Source organism: Stegostoma tigrinum, chromosome 17, assembly GCF_030684315.1.
Source record: "Stegostoma tigrinum isolate sSteTig4 chromosome 17, sSteTig4.hap1, whole genome shotgun sequence".
Classification (NCBI taxonomy): Eukaryota; Metazoa; Chordata; class Chondrichthyes; order Orectolobiformes; family Stegostomatidae; genus Stegostoma; species Stegostoma tigrinum.
Window position 1 is genome coordinate 63,083,430 of NC_081370.1, and position 21,802 is coordinate 63,105,231.

Here is a 21,802-nt window from a genome sequence, read left to right on the forward strand (position 1 = left end):
GGTAAGAAACGGCAGGCAAGAGGGAAAAGCAACGGCGAGAGAGAGAAGGGGCAAGATAGAGGCAGGAAACAGCAAGCAAGAGAGGCAGAAAGGATGAAAGAGAATGGGCAAGAGAGAGGGGTGATAAAAACAGAAGGGGCAAGACACGGAGAGAGAAGGGGAAGTAGAAAGAGAAAGTTATGGGGTGAGAAATCGAGAGAAGGGGAGAGGGAGTTATTTGAGGGATGACAGCATCAGAAGAATGATTGAGAATTTTTGTTCCTATTATTCAGGAAACTGAAACTGAGAATTTGGAAAGAGGTTCAAAATGAACAAAGCTCTTTTGTAGCAGTTGAAACAAAATAGAAACTAAATGTAATTTCTAGTTATTGGGACAACAACCAACATCAAACAACAAGAGGGAACTGTGGATGGGGTCAATGGGCACATCCTCTGCAGTCAGTAACACAAGTTTTATTTGCTGTTATAATGTTTATTTCTTGTTTAATAATTTGGTTGCCATACAAGTTATTGAGGAGTTGGGAAAGTGCAAGTTACAGGAGCTTGTAAATGGAATCTAGATGAAGATATTACAAATCACAGAAATTACAGCAACATTGAAAATCTGAACACAAATCTTTTACACAAATTAAAGTGAGATACACCTTAATGCACCAGCAAAATAAAAAATAAAATGGTTAGTGACTATTATTTGTAAAGAAAATGATATTATCGGCTCATTGATGTAATCATTGCCAGATCAACTGGAATAGTCTGCAGCTGCAATTACCGAGGAGTCAGTGAATTAACTATAATCGCTAAATGATAAATACCACAAATAAATACCAAGAGCTGTGCAAGAAGGAAAACCTGTGAATTAAATTGTTCCCAAAAAGTCACAGCTAATTGCTTCTGCTGAAGTTAACAGTTTGAGGTGCACTCAAATCTCCCAGAAACAGGGGGTTCCTGTATGTTACTACACAATTTACATCTTGTGAGATTTGGTACTTTTTCCACAATTGTTGCACAAACTAAGTGTTTAAGATTGTCAATTTTAATTACAGTATGTAACAGAAATGCAGACCTAAAAAGAGAATATGTAATATGTCAGGGAGAATGCATTTTCAGTCCCTGTTGCTTTACAGAAATTATTAATCTTTTATGCCAGTTTGAACGCCCAGTCATAAAGAAGAAGCCAGGCCAGAAAACATCCATTAAAACCGTCGCCTTGCAAAGAAATCCGCTCAGATTTAACTTCACTTGTATTATGGCACAGTGGGTTCAAAAATTAATTTACTGTGCAGCTACATTCCTCGATTGGAATACCTTAATGTTACATGTCATTAACCAATTCAAGAGAATAAACGTATATATATATGTATGTATGTGTATGTGTACGTGTATGTGTATATATATGTATATCTGTATATGTATATATAGCTGTGAAAAAGAATAGCAGCTAAAATGACAAATAGAAACCCCACTTTGTTTTAAATTTTATTCAATAAGCAAGACATGTTTTCCTACACAGCTCAAATGAGCAAACCCACCTGCTCTGAAACTGAATATAGACATGGCCCATTCAGAGCACTCCCGACTGCTCTAGTAAGTAATTGTGGTAAATCACCTGCCTCTATGGAAGACAATAATGATTCAGTTCAACACTCTGGTCACTGTTCTCAAGAGCACCTCCTGACAACAGCATTGGAAAAGACAGCAATACCAAAAACAAATCTGTATGAGCTTTCGAGGAGAGAATTGGACAAAATGCCACAACAGTGCCCCGTCATGACAGAGTATTAAGAGTGTGTCAAAATGTGAATAGTTAAAAGAGCTTCATATTTCTTTCTCACCCACGTACAATACTGGAAATGATAAGACTGCTCAGCAGAAAGGAAACAAAATTCTAGTCAGCTTCACTTCTTGTCCAAAGGAAAAAGAGTAAAACAGGGTGAGCTGATCTGCTGCACATCTTCAAGAACATTGATTGGGATTCTTGTGAAGAAATACTGGACTAGCAAAGGTAGAAAGTATATAACACAGCTCTGCTGGTTCAACTACAGTATCATTAAGACATGTCCAAGTGAGGTCAATATTAAAAGGTCATCGTTCAAAATATAGATTATGCTGTTGTTATATTTACATCACAAAAGGAGCTTCACTTTTTCCTAATCTTCTCAGCACATCAGTAGCACATGGTGTTGCTTGACTGACGAGCCACTGATACTGTCAACGTATTGTGCTTATAAATGTACTAGAGGCTTTTATTGGAACAAATGTTCATGCTGAGCTTTTAAAAATATTTCAGTCGCACATTATATTCCAGCCAGAGCTATGGTGAATGCAGACTGTTGACAAAAATAATGAGAGATCTTTTAGTTACTTTGTAAAGCATTCAAATAAATGTTTATCTAACTGACAGTAGCTGTCTTAAAGCTCGTTCTATATTCATTCGATGTCCGACTCTTGTCACGCCCAGATCGATTAAATCTTCCTTCTGAAGTGACGGTAAATGTGTCCCATCTATCTCGTTATCCAAAAATGCATCTTTGTGCTCTCCGAGGTTCAGAGTGTCCAGCCAGTCAGCCACGTCGTGTTTAGTCCAAAGGAGGACAGCCTTGGAGGCGAAAGGTTTGTTCGAAACGGGCTGTTGCAAAGTGCTAGGAGATGGAGACCGACTGCGGCCTGGCTGGTTTCCAAAATGCCCTTCCCCGGCAATTGGCTGGCTTTGGAAACCAAAGGCATCGGAAAGAGTAGATGAGGGAGACACAGCTGGCAAGGAGGAGGGTCTGGGGGTCTGACCAGTGTCTGTCGGAGAGGCCACTGGACTTGGAGCTCGCTTTAAAATGGTCATACTATCAAAGTCAGACGTCCGGTTCTGAACAGTTATCGGTTGGCTGGTTCCAGGCCGAATAGTGAAAGTTACAGTTGCATTTCGCTGTACACCTGAAGAATTGTTCACTCCATCAGGATTCCTGTTGAATCAGTAACAGAACAGTTAGTTTATGGATCTGGACGAGCCAGCTATCAGCTGTAGGAAGGCTCCGGGTTAAACTTTTTATATTAGTCAACTAAAATATTTTAATCTATCTTACCCAGCTTGATTTAAGAGCCAATCTCCCCTTCCTCTGCAAGATAATGAAATGTGAGGCTGGATGAACACAGCAGGCCCAGCAGCATCTCAGGAGCACAAAAGCTGACGTTTCGGGCCTAGACCCTTCATCAGAGAGCCTGATGCTCCTGAGATGCTGCTGGGCCTGCTGTGTTCATCCAGCCTCACATTTCATTATCTTGGATTCTCCAGCATCTGCAGTTCCCATTATCACTCCCCTTCCTCTGCAACTCTTTGTCCATTTGGCAAGACTATGTTGGAGGGGTTGGGTTCAGAGAAATTTTACAGCAATGACAGAGGCCATTCAGCCCATTGAGCCCATACCAGCTTTCAGCAAGATCAACTCACATCATTACACACATAGAACATAACAGCACAGTACAGGCCCTTCGGCCCTTGATGTTGTGCCGACCTGAAGCCCATCTAACCTACACTATTCCATGTACATCCTTATGCTTATCCAATGGCAACTTAAATGTACCTAAAGTTGGCGAATCTACTACCATTGCAGAAAAGCGTTCCATTCCCTTACTACTCTCTGAGTAAAGAAACTACCTCTGACATCTGTCCTATATCTTTCACCCCTCAATTTAAAGCTATGCCCCCTCGTGCTCGCCGTCATCATCCTAGGAAAAACGCTCTCCCTATCCACCCTATCTAACCCTCTGATTATTTTATATGTTTCAATTAAGTCACCTCTCAACCTTCTTCTCACCCCGATCATTTCACACACTCAAGTGGTGAATTCCAGATCCCAACCACTCACTGCGTAAAGAACTGTTTTCTTCATGGCTTTTAGGAAAGTGACAACACATCTGTGGAAGTTTATGGGAAGAATAAAGCACCTTGGACAGTGGTGACTGTCACTAAGGTGAATGGGACGTGCAACTGACAAGTATCATCCTGGGATAAAGCAGAAGCTTTGAAGAGAAAGCCTGTCTCTGCGCAGAGCCAGTGAACTCTGGGCATTTACAGCCACTTCCCACATGGAAGCAAAACAATCCACCAGGGATTTTGCTGTTACCAAAATCCTGCTGCCCAGCAACCCCGAGACCCCTCCATTCCATGGAAAAATGGGAAGGACTGCATGGTGAAGTTACCACAAGGAGCAGATGCTTACTCTAAGTCCTGCCTCTTTGCAAAAATGTCTTCAGTAATCCTGCCTGAGCTAGAAACAGGGGGAGACTGGGTAGCCCCTCCAGGCTGCTTCATTATTTAATACAGTCATAGCTTATCTCATCGCAACCTCAACTCCAAAACCCTTCAACCCATTACTAGTTAAAATCCTCCTCCTCAAATTTATTCAATATCCCTGCATTCACCACACTCCGGGGAATAAATTCCCCAGATTCACCACCCTTTGAACATCTTTTACACCTCAAATCAATCTCCTCTCAATCCTCCAAATTCTAGAGAGTATCAGCCTACACTGCTCAATCTCTCTTCATAACACAAACCTTTCATGACTGGAATCAGTCTAGTGACTTTCCTCTGAACAGCCTCCAATAATGCCATGTCCAGTTGCAGCAACACTCCTGCCCTATTTTTATACTGCATCCCTTTAGCAATAACTTCCAAAATTCCATTGGCATCTTCAAGCCTGCCCTGTCGTGCCTTTACTGCCTACAGGCAGTGCAATAAATATGACCTTTTCATTACATTTCAAAACCTTCAGGATATCATTCTGGTCCCCTTGTAGGAAGCACTTGTACAGAACATTAACCTCTCAAGCTTTCCTTTAGAAAAGCAACCTCTTGTTCCTGGAAATATAACTGTTTATTCACATCAGGGATATGGCTGTCACTGGCTGTGCCAGCGTTTCTAAAGAGTGATCCAAATTAAAGGCAAAGTACTGCAGATGCTGGAAATCCGAGATAAACACAGAAATTGCTGGAGAAACTCAGCAGGTCTGGCAGCATCTGTGATGACAGAAACAGAGTTAATGCTTTTTGAGTCTGACTTGACTCTTCAAAACTGGGATAATGTTCTGGGGACATGAGTTCAAATTCCATAACGGCCGATGGTAAAATCTGAATTCAATTTACAAAAAATTCTGGAATAAAAAGCTGGTATAATAGTGACCGTGCCCATCAAAGCCAATAACACAACTGCTTCATTCGTGTTCTTCAGGGAAGGGAATCTGCTGCCGGTACCTGGTCAGTCCTGAATGTGACTCCAGATCCACAGCAACATTTCGGACATGGCAGTAACATGGGCAAAGTAGCAATGACCTCACTTCAACGACCCTTCCTCAGACCTCTGTTCTCAGAAAGGGTCACCGGACCCGAAACGTTAACTCTGTTTTTTTACCTTCACAGATGCTGCCAGGCCTACTGAGCTTTTCCAGCAATTTTGTTGTTGTTAAATGACCTCACCGGAGTGGTTATGGTAAAGGATCACACCCAGTAGAGCACACCAATACTGTTTCTCTGCAGCCCATTCCCATCATCTAGCCAGAAACACCAACACTCGAATCTCGACCTTAACATTCACATTCCTCACACGCCCCACTGCTGCCCCTCCCTGTCTCTGCGATCCCACTACGGAAGGTGTGCCACCGAGACACATTATTGCTCAATCTTCAACATGGTAGTCCCGTTTGCATTGTCCCCATGAGCAAAAGGAGAACTGGTAAAGGGGCAAGTTATGTACATAAACAACAAAGATTGGAGACAAAGGAACGAGTGCCAGGAAACTAGGGCGGGGAGGGGGGAGGAAGGGAGCACTGATGTGGAACATGCTGAACCAAGAGTGCGGAATTCCGCTGATCTAATCACTTTGAAGGCCTGGCACTGGGCTGATTGGCTGCAATTGCAGTTTAAATGTTCTTTAACTCCCAAGGTCTTGCCATAAAGATTCCAAGCCTGTAACATGGTTAAATACGGTGTAATTCTGCTCATGTTAACAGAGCCTATCGGATCAGAACTTCTTAAATGTTGCTCTCTGATTAAATATTAAATTGACAAGGTTAGTTACAGCCATAGAGATATACAGCATGGATACAGACCTATCGGTCCAAATTATTGTTAAACTTGTAACAAATGCACCATGTGGGCTGGTCGCTTGGAGACAAAGAAGTTGGCAGAGATAGAGTTATGGTCTGGTTCAATGTGAGGGGTGAGTGTGATGGTCAAACACGAAGCTGCCAAGGGGATACAACTGGCCAATCACAGAGTCTCAAGAAGGCAGGTCTGGCCTATCCAGGGTCGATCACATGGGCAGCAAGTACTGAGGGAGGTCGAAAGAACTGTGCCCCGAGACAATAGTTACCTCAGCTCTGGGTGAAGAGGGAATGACCAAAATGTGTCTCTTTGGACCATTTTGTATCTCTCTCCTCTCATCTTAAACCTATGCCCTCCAGTTTTAGTCTTCCCACCATGGGGGAATGGCTGCTGGCTATCGACCTTTCCTACGCCTCTTATGAGTTTATGGACCTCTATAAAGGTCACTCCTCCGTCTCTAACACTCCCCAGAATCCTTCCTTTGACTGAGTAAGTCCTGCCCTGGTTTGACCCACCAAAATGATACACCTCACATTTATTGAAATTAAACTCCACCTGCCACTCCTCAGCCCACTGGACTATTCCCAGATAGCCACCTTCACTGTTCACTATACCATGAAACACCACCTAATCTGCAAATTTACTGACCATACCCTCCTAAATTCTCATCCAGATCATTCATATAAATGATGAGTAACAGTGGACCACGCACTGATCCTTGTGGCACACCACTGGTCTCAGGCCTCCAGTCTGAGAAACAGCCCTCTACCAGTACCTCCTACCTTCAAGCCAATTTTGTATCCAGTTGGTGAGCTGGCCCTGGATCGAGTGAGATTTAATCTAACTCAACAACCTGCCACATGGCACCTTATCAAAGGCACTGTGAAAATCCATGTACAGAACATTTATTGCACTGCCCTGACAGACCCGCACACACCTCTTCTCTCTGTCACCACTTCAGAATTCAGTTCAGTCTTCCTGGGAGTCAACCCATGGAAAGCAATGGGCCCAGACAGAGTCCCCAGCCAATCACTCAGATCCCGTGCGGATCAACTGTCAGAGGTGTTCACTGACATCTTCAATCCCATACCCGAGAAAACACATCCAGTTTGCCTTAAAGACTACCACCCAGTAGCTCTGACATCAATAATCATGACATGCTTCAAGGCGCTAGTCATGGCCCACATCAACTCCAGTCTCCCGACCTGCCTCGGTCCCCTGCAGTTTGCCTACCGACAGAACAAATCCACAGCGGATGCCATATCCCTAGACTCGCACTCATCCCTGGAACATCTGGATAACAAAGACACCTACATCAGACTCCTGCTCGTTGATTTTAACTCCGCCTTCAACACCATTACCCTGCCCAGACTGATCTCAAAATTCTGTGACCCTGGTCTCGGCTCTGCCCTCTGCAAGCGGATCCTCAGCTTCCTGACCCACAGGCCGCAATCAGTCGGGAGAGGTATCTGCACCTTCTCCACAATAACACTCAACACCAGAGTCCCCCAAGGATGCATCTTCCGCCCCCTGCTGTATTCCCTGTACACCTGTGCAACCAAAATTCTGAACTCGCCATCTGCGAGTTCACTGACGACACCACCATAGTGGGACGGATATCTAACAATACAGTATCAAAATTCAGAAGGAAGATAGAGGGTTTGGTAACGTGGTACAATTAAAACCATCTGTTTCTCAATGTCGGCAAAACTAAAGAACCGATCAACTTCAGAATGAAGAGAGGTGAACACACCCCCTTCTACAGCAATGGAAGAGGTTGAGAAGGTGAAGAGCATCAAGTTCCTCAGAATGATGGTAACTGACATGTCCTGGACTTCCCACATAAATGAGCCAGTCAAGGCGGCAAAACACCTCTTTTTCCTCAGGAAATTTGGCAGGTCCCTCACTAACGTTTACAGATGCACTATCGAAAGCGTACATCCAGGTGCATAATGGCCTGGTATGGGAACTGCTCTGCCGAAGACCTCAAGAAACTACAGAAGATGGAGTGCACAGCCCAGACACTCACAAGCCAATCGTCCATCCATGGATTGTATTTACACAGCTCACTGCTGAGGAGAGGCGGCCAACATCATCAAAGACTCATTGCACCGTGGTAATGATCTCCGAAAGCCTCTTCTGTCAGGCAGAAGGTAGGAACTTGAACACATGCACCAGCTGGTTCAGGAACAGCTTCCTCCCGGCCGTTATCAGGCTGTTGAACATAGAACAGTACAGGCCCTTCGGCCCACGATGTTGTGCCGAACTTCTACCCTAAACCTATGGTCTATCTAACCCTCCACCCCTACCTTACACGATCATCCATATACCTACCTAATAACCGAATAAATGCACCTAATGAGGCTGACTACACTACCCTCTCCAGCAATGCATTCCACGCCCCTACTGCTCTCTGAGTAAATAATCTACCTCTGACGTCTCCCCAAATCTCCTTCCACTCACTTTAAAGCTATGCCCCCGTGTAATAGCTACCTCCACCTGAGGAAAAAATCTCTGGCTGTCCACTCTATCCATACCTCTGATCATTTTGTACACCTCTATCAAGTCATCCCGCATCCTTCGTCGTTCGAAAGAGAAAAGCCCTGGCTCTCTCAACCTTTCTTCGTAAGACCTTCCCTCCATTCCAGGCAACATCCTGGTATATCTCCTCTGCACCTTTTCCAATGCTTCCACATCATTCCTGTAATGAGGTGACCACAGCTGGACACAATACTCCAGATGTGGCCGAACCAGACTTTTGTACAGCTGGAGAAAAACTTCCCGGCTCTTGAACTCGGTCCCTCTATTAATGAAAGCTCATACACCATACGCCTTCTTAACAACTCTATCCACCTGGGTGGCAGCTTTCAGGGAACTGTGGACATGAACCCCAACATCCCTCTGCTCTTCCACACTGCCAAGAATCTTTCCGTTAACCCTGTGTTCTGCTTTCAAATTTTTCTTTCCAAAATGAAACCCCTCACAATTTTCAGGGTTAAACTCCATCTGCCACTTCTTTGCCCAGCTCTGCATCCTATCGATGTCCCTTTGTAACCTAGAACAGCTCTCTGCACTGTCGACAACGCGGCCCACCTTCGTATCGTTTGCAAACTTACTAATCCACCCTTCCACTCCTTCATCCAAATCATTCACAAAAATCACAAATAGAAGAGGACCCAGAACAGATCCTTGTGGTTCACCACTCGTACCTTGAGCACCATGTTGAATATTTTCCATCCACTACCACCCTTTGTCTTCTAAGGGTCAGCCAATTTTGAATCCAATCTGTCACATTTCCCCTATCCTGTGCCTCCTTACCTCCTGCATGAGCCTATCATGGGGAACCTTATCAAACACCTTACTTAAATCCATGTATACCACATCCACTGCTCTACCTTCATCCATGTGTTTGGTCACCTCTTCAAAGAATTCAATAAGGTTTGTGAGGCATATTCTACCCCTCACAAATCCATGCCGACTATCACAAATCTAACTGTGCCTGTCCAAGTGATCGGAAATCCTGGCCCTAGAGTAAGAGGCCTGTAATTTCCAGGGTTATCCCTATTCCCTTTTTTGAACAAGGGAATGACATTTACCTCTCTCCAATCTTCCAGCACTGTACCCATGGATAGTCAAGTCAAAAAGATCATTGCCAAAGGCCCTGCGATCTCTTCCCTTGCTTCCCCTGGAATCCTTGGATAAATCCCATTAGGCAGAGGGGACTTATCTATATTCAAGTTTCTCAGAATTCCAGTATATCTTTCTCACTAACATCCACCTCCTCTAGTCTACCAGCCTGTTTTACACTGTCCTCCCCTACAGCTAGGTCCCTATCCGTTGTGCGAGGGCAAGTATTAATTAAGGACCTCTCCTATTCCTTTAGGCTCTGTGCACAAATTCCCTTTACAATCTTTGATCGGCCCTACCGTTTCTCTGGTCATTCTCTTATTCCTCATGTAAGTGTAAAAAGCCTTGGAGTTTTCCTTGATCCTGTCTGCCGCAGTTTTCTCATGCTCCCTTATAGCTCTCCTAAGCCCGTTCTTCAGCTCCTTCCTGGATAACTTGTATCCCTCTTGAGCCTCTTTCGATCCTTGTTTCCTAAACCTTACATAAGCCTCCTTCTTCCTCTTAAGCAGTCATTCGAACTCTCTCAAAAAACATGGCTCTCTCACTCGACCGCATTTTCCCTGCCTGCTAGGGACAAACATATCGAGCACATGCAGTATGCATTCCTTAAACAATCTCCACATTTCATTCAGAGATAATGGGAACTGCAGATGCTGGAGAATCGGAGATAACAAAGTTTGGAGCTGGATGAACACAGTAGGCCAAGCAGCATCTCAGGAGCACAAAAGCTGATGTTTCGGGCCTAGACTAGGCCTCCACTTTGTTACTTCCACATTTCAATAGCGCTCTTTCCTGACAGCATCTGTTCCCATTTTATGTGACCCAGTTCTTGCCTAACAGAACTGTAATTACCCTTCCCTCAATTATAAACCTTACCCTGCTGTATATACCTATCCTTTTCCATGATGATTGTAAAAGTAACAAGAGTTATGATCACTACTGCCAAAATGCTCTCCTGCCGACAGGTCTGACCCTTGGCCTGATTCATTGCCAATCACCAAATCCAAAGCCTCTCCTCATGTTGGTCTATCTACATACGGTGTTAAGAATCCTTCCTGAACACACTGGACAAAATCTGCTCCATCTAAACTGTTACAACTAAAGTGTTTCCAATCAATATTTGGAAAGTTGAAGTCATCCATGACTACAACCCTGTGACTTCTGCACCTTTCCAGTATCTGTCTCCCAAACCGCTCCTCCACTTCTCTGCAACTTATTCGGGGGTCTGTGAAAATTTCCCAAAGTAACTGCTCCTTTCTTGTTCCCGACCTCAACCCAACTGACTCTGTAGATATATCATTCTCAAACTACCTTTCAGTAGCTGCTATACTAGCCCTGACGAGCAATGCCACTCCGCCCGCCCCTCTTTTACCACCCTCCTTATTTCTGTTAAAGCATCTAAATCTCGGAATTTCCAACAACCATTCCTGTCCCTAGTTACACAAGTTTCTGTAATGGCCACAACATTGTAGTTCCAAGTACCGACCCATGCTCTGAGCTCATCTGCCTTCTTGGACTCTAGCCTTAAATAATGTAACCTGAAATGTAACCTGTATGCCTCTGAGTCTTTTTGATTTGTACACCCTTTGCTTGCCGTGATCTGCCTGGACCATTTGCACTGTATTTCAACACACATGACAATAAATAAATTCCACTTCAAAAAACTGAAGTGAGTGATGCACAGCATTCTGGGCTGGACTTTATTTGGCTGCGTTTCCTGTCCTGTTGGCTGGATGTTTTAACAGGATACTGGTGTTTCAAACTGTTCCAATGGATGGAGTGGAATCTGACTTATCTGCACTTTCCTATGCAGCCTGAGCTCAAAACAGTCATGAGGCACACTCAGACAGTAGTGTGTTAGGTCCTCCTGGTGCTGTTATACCTGTACAACAGGTATCTGTCTACAGTTCGGCAAGGGTCCCATTCTCATTGTATCAGCTTGTAGAGCGTCACTGGCATTTGCCCTGTACATGGAGGGAAAAGGAGGACAGTGTGGAATGGCTGGGGGTGGACCAGAGCAGGTCGAACAGAGACCTGATTGAGGAGTACAAAGTTTGAGGGGCCTGGAATGAAGAGATGGGAAAGGCCTATTTCCCTGACCAGACAGGTGAGAGATGAGGCGCCAGTGATTCAAAGGGACTGTTAAAGGATTTAATAGGAAATAAGGAAATTGTTTTCACCCATAACGTGATAGGGATCTGGAACTCGCTGCCTGACAAGTTCAGGGAAAACTCAGAAGCTCACAACTTATTGAAAAATTGTCTAGAGATTCATTTCAAAAGGCGTGACCTTGCACAGCTACTGACCAAGGGTGGGATCAGGCTGGGTAGTTCATTTCTAGCCACAACAGGTATTACGGGCAGAATGGCCTCAAGTCCACATCACAGGTCCCAACTTCCACTACCTCTAATTGCTGCAGTTCACCACATGATGGTCTGGCTAATGTCTGTGGGCAGCTATAAGCGTATTCCAGAGCAAGTGCTTCAAACCCACTGAACCTGCTACAGTATGGATGAAAATGTCAGAAGTAGTAATTGAGTCTGGTCAAACCTCAATAGTCAAAGGCATACCTTCTTAAAATTAAACTATTCCCTAAAACACTGTGGACTAGGATGGAGAGGGATGTAACAAGGAGGGGTGATGGCTATTCCTGCATTTGCAGCTCTTCAAATGCAGGAGATAATTGAAACAACCACACTTCTGCACATTGTATCATCACGATAGCTATGGTATTGGGTGTAAAACACAAATGGTTTCATGAACATTAGCAGTGGAATTATCACTAAAATTCATTTTAAAATTGATCCCTGCTGCTGGGAACACTGTTAAGATGAAAGCACAGAACAGAGTGGCAATTTGCAATTCGGAGATGAGGTTTACACATCTTGAACACAAGGATCTGCTGCAAATATCAACTCTGAGAGCAAATATAATTTTAACAATGGAATGGGGAAACACCACATAATGGAATGTATTGGAAGTGTCTTAGCCTGTACTTAACAATCACCTGTTTTGCCCCATGTTCATCAGGCCAACATCATTCATTTGATCAAAGGTTACCCAGACCATTAGTTGCTTAGCAACTGCTGATTCTGCAGTCCGCATCCTTGACATCTCTACAAAACCAAATAAATATGTAGTAAGAGATAACAAGGAGTACAGCTGGATGAACACAGCAGGCCAAGCAGCATCAGAGAAGCAGGAAAGCTGACGTTTCGGGTCTAGACCGTTCTTCAGAAAATGAAGAACATATACACTGGAACATCTGAAATTGTCCCAAGCCCAATCTCTGTACTGCCTGAGTACTGTAGTCTGTTGCCAGGTGAATTAAAAAAAATAAAATCATTGAAGCTAATGCTTCAATAAATTTGCAAATGTTTTTTCTCTTCCACATTTTTAAGACAAAGACCAGCATGACTCAGACAATGCTTTCTCTGCAGTTCCCATTATCACTGATACAATGCTTTCTCTGCTTGGTTGTGGCGAGCTGCCTCTTGAACTGCTGCAGTCCATGTGCTGTAGGTAGGCCTACAATTCTCCAAGGCAGGGAATTCCAGGATTCTGACCCAGCGACAGTGAAGGAACAGCGATATATTTCCAAGTCAGGATGGTGAGTGTATTGGAGGGGAACTTGGAGGTGGTGGCGTTCCTATGTATGTGCTTCCCTTGTTCTTCTAGATGGAAATGGCCGCAGGTTTGGAAGGTGCTGTGAGAGGATCTTTGGTGAATTTCTGTGGTGTATCTTGTAGGCAGTACACACTGCTGGTACTGAGCATCGGTGGTGGAGGGAGTGGATGTTTGTGGGTGTGATGCCAATCAAGTGGCTGCTTTTTCCTGGATGGTGTCAAGCTTCTTGAGGCTGCACCCATCCAGGCAAATGGGGAGTATTCCATTATAACACTGGAATAGCCATCAGTGATTAGTCTTCAGTGTGTGTGTCTGGCCCAGTTAAACTTCTAGTCAATGGTAACCCCCAGGAGGTTGATAGTGAGTGTCTCAGTCAGTGATGGTAACTCTGCTGAATGCCTTAGGAAGATTGTTCAAACCTTGCCTGTTGAAGATGGCATTGCCCAGGATCACCTCGAGCCTGAAATCTGTCCCGGTCTCACCATAGCCACAAGAGTGTCTCAATTATCAGGGGACTCACAATCATCAGCACTTATCCCATCTTCAGTTAGTGAATCTGCGGACACAGTGGCTGTTCTCCTTCATGCACAAGAGAAGATTTCAGACACGTGTCCAACATTACAAATGGTTTTATTGAGAAGAGTTGACAACTGAAGGACATTGATTCAGGATAATTGTTTTAAGAACCAAAGGCAACAACAAGGTTTATTTTAATGCAGTGAGTTGCTGGGATCTGGAATGCATTACTTGAAAGGAAGAGGACCAGAAATTTAATTGCGATACTCAATAGAGATTTAGATAGAGTAGAACAGGGGGGAAATTACAGAGTAGCAGACAAGAACAGGGAACTGGGAACTGGGAACAATTAGACAATGCTGTCACAGAGCTGCACGGGAAAGATGAGTTGAATTGCCTGTTTCTGTGTTGGATCATTCTGTGATCATCTGCAACACGGCAATTGTTGTTACATTGGAAAATTATACTTTGCAAGATCTCATATTAGTAAGCTATCCCTGACTGACCGGTTATTTAGCTGACTTGGTGAGGTATATTGAGGGAGGACATGTCGGTAAAAGTGTAAAGAAAACTATTTTCCCTTCTTCAAGAATGCTCAAAGAATTGTTGAAATCTACCCAACCCAGGAGGTCACCAGAAACTCTGTTTAAAGTCATTTAACAGTGTTTGTTTTGGATAATGGAGATCAAGGTGGAAACATCAAGATGTAGGGGAAAAGGGGGAAAGCTACTGACATTTGCACGATGAGATAGTGAAAAAGGAACAAAGAAAATTACAGCACAGAAACAGGCCCTTCGGCCCTCCAAGCCTGCACCGATCCAGATCCTCCATCTAAATCTGTCGCCTATTTTCCAAGGATCTGTGTCTCTCTGCTCTCTGCCCATTCATGTATGTCTAATTTCATCTTAAAAGACACTAACGTGTCTGCGTCTACCACCTCCGCTGGCAACGCGTTCCAGGCACCACCACCCTCTGTGTAAAGAACTTTCCACGCATATCTCCCTTAAACTTTCCTCCTCTCACTTTGAACTCATGACCCCTAGTAATTGAGTCCCCCACTCTGGGGGAAAAAGCTTCTTGCTATCCACCCTGTCTCTCATGATTTTGTAGACCTCAATCAGGTCCCCCCTCAACCTCTGTCTCTCTAATGTAAATAATCCTAATCTACTCAACCTCTCTTCGTAGCTAGCACCTTCCATACCAGGCAACATCCTGGTGAACCTCCTCTGCACTCTCTCCAAAGCATCCACATCCTTTTGGTAATGTGGCAAGCAGAACTGTATGCAGTATTCTAAATGTGGCCGAACCAAAGTCCTATACAACTGTTACATGACTTGCCAACTCTTGTACTCAATACCCCGTCCGATGAAGGAAAGCATGCCATATGCCTTCTTGACCACTCTATTGACCTGCGTTGCCACCTTCAGGGTACAAGGGACCTGAACACACAGATTTCTCTGTGCATCAATTTTCCTGAGGGCTTTTCCATTTACCGTATAGTTCGCTCTTGAATGAGATCTTCCAAAATGCATCACCTCACATTTGCTTGGATTGAACTCCATCTGCCATTTCTGTGCCCAACTCTCCAGTCTATCTATATTCTGCTGCATTCTCTGACAGTCCCCTTCACTATCTGCTACTCCACCAATCTTAGTGTTATCTGCAAACTTGCTAATCAGATCATCTATACCTTTCTCCAGATCATTTATGTATATCACAAACAATAGTGGTCCCAGCACAGATCCCTGTGGAACACCACTGGTTACAGTTCTCCATTTGAGAAACTCACTTTCACTACAACTCTCTGTCTCTTGTTGCCCAGCCAGTTCTCTATCCATCTAGCTAGCACACCCCGGACCCCATGCGGCTTCACATTCTCCATCAGCCTACCATGGGGAACCTTATCAAACACCTTACTGAAGTCCATGTATACGACATCTACAGCCCTTCCCTCATCCATCAACATTGTCACTTCCTCAAAGAATGCGATCAAGTTGGTAAGATATGACCTTCCCTGCACAAATCATGTTGCCTATCACTAATAAGCCCATTTTCTTCCAAACTTAAATAGATCCTATCCCTCAGTGTCTTCTCTAGCAGCTTCCCGACCAGTGGGATCAGGCTCACCGGTCAATAATTACCTGGATTATCCTCACTACCCCTCTTGAACAAGGGGACAACATTAGCAAGTCTCTAGTCCTCTGGGACCTCACCCGTGCTCAAGGATGCTGCAAAGATATCTGTTAAGAGCCCAGTTATTTCCTCTCTTGCGTCCCTCAGTAACCTGGGATAGATCCCATCCAGACCTGGGGACTTGTCCACCCTAATGCCTTCTCTCCTGATGCTGACTTGACCGAGAGTAATTAAACATCTATCCCTAACCTCAACATCTGTCATGGCCCTCTCGTTGGTGAATACCGACGCAAAGTACTCATGAAGAATCTCACTCATTTTCTCTGACTCCTCGCACAACTTCCCTCCTTTGTCCTTGAGTGGGCAAACCCTTCCTCTAGTTACCCTCTTGCTCCTTATGTATGAATAAAAGGCTTTGGGATTTTCCTTAACCCTGTTTGCTGAAGAAATTTCATGACCCTTTTTCGCCCTCTTTATTCCTCATTTCAGATTGGTCCTACATTCCCGATATTCTTCCAAAGCTTCGTCTGTTTTCAGTCACCTAGACCTTATGTATGCTTCCTTTTACCTCGTTGCTAGCCTCACAATTTCATCTGTCATCCATGGTTCCCTAACCTCGCCCTTTCTATCTCTCATTTTCACAGGGACATGCGAGTCCTGCGCTCTAATCAATCTCTCTTTAAAAGCCTCCCACATATCAAACATAGATTTACCCTCAAACAGCTGCTCCCAATCCACACTCCCCAGCTCCGGCTGAATTTTTCTGTAGTTGGCCTTCCCCCAGTTTAGTGCTCTTCCTTTAGGACCACTCTTGTCTTTGCCCATCAGTATTCTGAAACTTACGGAATTGTGATCACCATTCCCAAAGTATTCCCTACTGAAACTTCAACCACCTGGCTAGGCTCATTCCCCAACACCAGGTTCAGAACGGCCCGTTCCCGAGTTGGACTATTTATATATTGCTTGAGAAAACCCTCCTGGATGCTCCTTACAAATTCTACTTCATCTAAACGCCTGACACTAAGTGAATCCCAGTCAATGTTCGGAAAATTAAAATCTCCCATCAGCACCACCCTGTTGCTCCTGCATCTTTCCATAATCTGTCTGTAGATTTGTGCCTCTATCTCACGCTCGCTGTTGGGAGGCCTGTAGTATGGCCCCAAAATTTGTATCACACCCTTCCTATTTCTAAGCTCTGCCAATATTGCCTCATTGCTCGAGTCCTCCAGAGTGCCCTCCTTCAGCACAGCTGTGATATCCTCTTTGACCAGAAATGCATCTCCTCCACCCCTTTCACCTCCCTCTCTATCCCGCCTGAAGCATCAATATCCTGGGATACTTAGTTGCCAATCTTGCCCTTCCCTCAAACAAGTCTCAGTAACAGCACTAACATCATACTCCCAGGTACTAATCCAAACTCTAAGTTCATCTGCCTTACCTAATACACTGCTCACAATAAAACAAATGCATCTCAGACCACCTGGTACAAAGCTATGAAATAACTCCACTGCTATCCCATCACCAAGTCACTCTTTATTTATATGTGGAGAGTCCTTCGCACTGATCCAGTTCCCTCAGAGCCAGCTGTCAGAGAGAACAGAACGTCTGACCCTCCGGTTCTTATCTGTCAGCCAGAGCTCCCTGGTTGGACAAGGTTAACAGCCCCAATCAGGGAATTCATAGTCAATGAGGTCCAGCTCGCTGACCTCATTCCAATCTCCATATAAAATCTTTTGTCAGCCCTTTCTGGGAACAGTACAGAGAAGTGATGCCACCATTTATTTGCTTCTGCAAAACCGGATGCAGACTACAAGTCCCTTACTGTCTTTACAAAAGAGTGCGAATATCTCATCGCAATGAGCAGCACGTACTCTCGCAGATACATGGGGAGACAGTTGGGTAACGTCACTGGACGAGTAATCAAAAGGCCCAGACTAATGTTCTGGGGTCGTGGGATCGATTCCCACCATGGAGACTGGTAAAATTTAAATTTAATCAACAGGCCTGGAACATGAAGCTCATTGTACTGATGGTGTCATTTAATGCCATTCCTTCAGAGATGGAAATCTGCTGTTTACACCTGGTCCGATCAACATGTGACTCCAGACTCACAGCAATGTCCTTGTATCAATCTCTACTAAATCTCAACAAAAAAATGAGACTGTTGGATCACCTGGCGTCAACCTAGGTACTGGGGGGGGGGAAAGACAGCAGCAGAAACAGACCTGAGATAATGGGAACTGCAGATGCTGGAGAATTCCAAGATAATAAAATGTGAGGCTGGATGAACACAGCAGGCCAAGCAGCATCTCAGGAGCACAAAAGCTGACGTTTCGGGCCTAGACCCTTAATCAGATCCTCTGATTAAGGGTCTAGGCCCGAAACATCAGCTTTTGTGCTCCTGAGATGCTGCTTGGCCTGCTGTGTTCATCCAGCCTCACATTTTATTAAGCAGAAACAGACCTGTTAACCATGCAAAGTCCTGCTCACTAACATCAGGGGGTTAGTGCCAACATTGGGAGAGCTGTCTTACAGACGAGTCAAGCAACAGCCTGACACAGTCATACTCACAGAATCATACCTTACAGACATTGTCCTAGACACCACCATCACAATCCCTGGATATGTCCTGTCCCACTGGCAGGACAGACCAGCAGAGGGGGCGGCACAGTGGGATACAGTCGGGAGAGTGTTGCTCTTGGAGTCCTCAGCATTGACTCTGGACCCCATGAATTCTCATGTCTTCAGGTTAAACATGGGCAAGGAAACCTCCTGCTGATTAGTCTAATTAGCCAGCTGCAAATACATCTGTCATAACATCATCGGTAACAGCGAGCACTGCACATTCTGTGTGGAGATGAAGTCCTGCCTTCACATTAAGAATAACCTCCATCACGTTGTGCTGAATGGGATGGGCCTCAAACAGATCTAGCACCTCAAGGCTGGGCATCCATGAGGCGCTGTGGGTCTTCAACAGCGGCAAAACTGTGCTTCAGGACAATCTATAACCTCATGGCCTAGCATATCCCCTACTCACCCATTACCATCAAGCCAGGAGACCAACCCTGGTTCAATGAAGAGTGCAGGAGGCCATGCCAGGAGCAGCACCAGGCATACCCAAAACATGGAGGGCTCAACCTCACGAAGCCACCAAACAGGACTATTTACACGCCAAACAGCGAAAGCAGCAAGTGATAGAGCTGAGCGATCCCACAACCAATGGATCAGATTGAAGCTCTGCAGTCCTGCCACATCCATGTGGTGGTGGACATTTAAACCACTCACCCAGCTTCAGTGATGGAAGACCCCAACAACTAGCACAAAAGATAAGGCTGTAGCATTCTCAGCAATCTTCAGCCGGAAGTGCCGAGTGGATGATCCATCTTGGCCTCCTCCAGTGGTCCCCAGCTTCACAGAAACCAGTCTCCAGCCAATTTGATTCACTCCATGTGATATCAAGAAACGGGCGGATACTGCAAAGGCTACGGGCCCTGACAACATTCCAGCAATAGTACTGAAGACTTGTGCTCCAGAATTTGCCACTCCCCTAAGCCAAGCTGTTCCAGTGCAGTTACAAAACTAGTATCTACCCGACAATGTGGAAAATTGCTCGGTATATCGCGTGCACAAAACACAGGACAAATCCAACCCAGCCAATTACTGCCCCATCATTATGTGGAAGCAATGGCCTGGTGGTATTATTGCTGGACTGTTAATCCAGAGATGCAGGTGATGTTCTAAGGACACAGATTCAAATCCCACCGTGACAGATGGTGGAATTTGAATTCAATAAAAATATCCGGAATTAAGAATCTAATGATGACCGAGAATCCATTGTTGATTGTCGTAAAAACCCATCTGGTTCACTAATGTCCTTTAGGGAAGGAAACTGCCATCCTTATCTGGTCTGGCCTACATGTGATTCAAGGGCCTTAGCAATGTGGTGCACTATGAACTGCCCTCTGGGAAATTAGGGATGGGCAACAAATGCTGTCTGGTCAGTGACACCCTCAGCCCGTGAATGAATTAAAAAAAAAAATTAGTCTCCTCTCAATCAGTAAAGTGATGGAAGGTGTCATCAACATTACTATCAAGCAGCAACTGGCCAGCCATAACCTGGTCAGTGACTCCCAGTTTGAGGTCAACCAGGGTCACTCAGCTCCTGACCTCATTATAGCCTTGGCTCAAACATGGACAAAACAGCTGAATTCCAGAGGGGAGGTGAGAGTGACAGCCATTGATATCAAAGCTGTATTTGACTAAGTGTGGCATCAAGGAGCCCTGGCAAAATTGGAATTGATGGGTATCAAGGGGGCAAACCCTCTGGTGGCTGAAGCCATACCTGGCACATAGGAAGTGGTTGCTGTTGTTTGAGGTCAATCATCTCAGCTCCAGGACAGCTCTTCAGGGGTTCCTCAGGGTAGTGTCCTAGGCCCAAACATTAAACTTCAGCGGCTTCATCAACGACCTTCCCTCCATAATATGGTAGAAGTGAGGATGTTCGCTGATGATTGTACATGTTCAGCACAATTCACAACTCCTCAGATACTGAAGCAGTCCATGTTCAAATATAACAAGGCCTGGAGAATATCCAGGCTTGGGCTGACAGGTGGCAATTAACATTTGTGCCATACAAATGCATGGCTATGACCAGCACCAATAAGAGACAACTTAACCACTGCCCCTGGACATTCTATGGTGTTACCATCACTTAATCCCCAATTATCAACATCCTGGGAGTTACCAATGAGCAGAGGCTTAACAGGGCTCACCACATTAACATTAACTGGACTCACCACATAAACACAGTGGCTACAAGAGCAGGTTAGAGGCGAGAAATACTGCAGCAAGTAACTCACCTCATGTCCCCTCAAAGCCTGTCCACCATCTGCAAGGCACAAGTGACGGAATACTCCCCGCTGCCTGGATGGGTGCAGCCCCAACAACACTCAAGAAGCTCAACACCATCCAGGACAAGAGATAATGGGAACTGCAGATGCTGGAGATTCCAAGATAATAAAATGTGAGGCTGGACGAACACAGCAGGCCAAGCAGCATCTCAGGAGCACAAAAGCTGACGTTTCGGGCCTAGACCCTTCATCAGAGAGGGGGATGGGGGGAGGGAACTGGAATAAATAGGGAGAGAGGGGGAGGCGGACCGAAGATGGAGAGTAAAGAAGATAGGTGGAGAGAGTGTAGGTGGGGAGGTAGGGAGGGGATAGGTCAGTCCAGGGAAGACGGACAGGTCAAGGAGGTGGGATGAGGTTAGTAGGTAGCGGGGGGTGCGGCTTGGGGTGGGAGGAAGGGATGGGTGAGAGGAAGAACCGGTTAGGGAGGCAGAGACAGGTTGGACTGGTTTTGGGATGCAGTGGGTGGGGGGGGAAGAGCTGGGCTGGTTGTGTGGTGCAGTGGGGGGAGGGGACGAACTGGGCTGGTTGAGGGATGCAGTAGGGGAAGGGGAGATTTTGAAACTGGTGAAGTCCACATTGATACCATATGGCTGCAGGGTTCCCAGGCGGAATATGAGGACATCCAGGACAATGCAGCTGCTTGATTGGCACCACATCCACAAACATCCCACTCCTTCCACCACTGATGCTCAGTAGCAGTAATGTGTACCATCTTATAAGATGTACCACAGAAATTCACCAAAGATCCTTAGGCAGCACTTTCCAAACCCATGGCCACATGCATCTAGAAGGAAAAAGGCAGCAGATTGATGGGAACACTATCTCCTCCAGGTTCCCCTCCAAATCACTCACCATCCTGATTTGAAAATATATTCTTGTTCCATCATTGTCACCAG

General features: G+C 45.2%; 1 protein-coding gene across 2 annotated transcripts in view; it reads right to left on the minus strand.

Annotated features, from left to right (window-relative positions):
* Positions 1–466: 466 nt before the first annotated feature.
* shank2b (SH3 and multiple ankyrin repeat domains 2b) overlaps positions 467–21,802 on the minus strand; it is a 1,006,494-nt gene continuing 985,158 nt past the window's right edge. For both annotated transcript variants that reach the window (XM_059652213.1, XM_059652214.1), the window contains one exon: positions 467–2,954. In XM_059652213.1, coding sequence (XP_059508196.1) covers positions 2,387–2,954 — 568 coding nt within the window. In that variant the 3' untranslated portion in view covers positions 467–2,386. The remainder of the gene's footprint in view (positions 2,955–21,802) is intronic.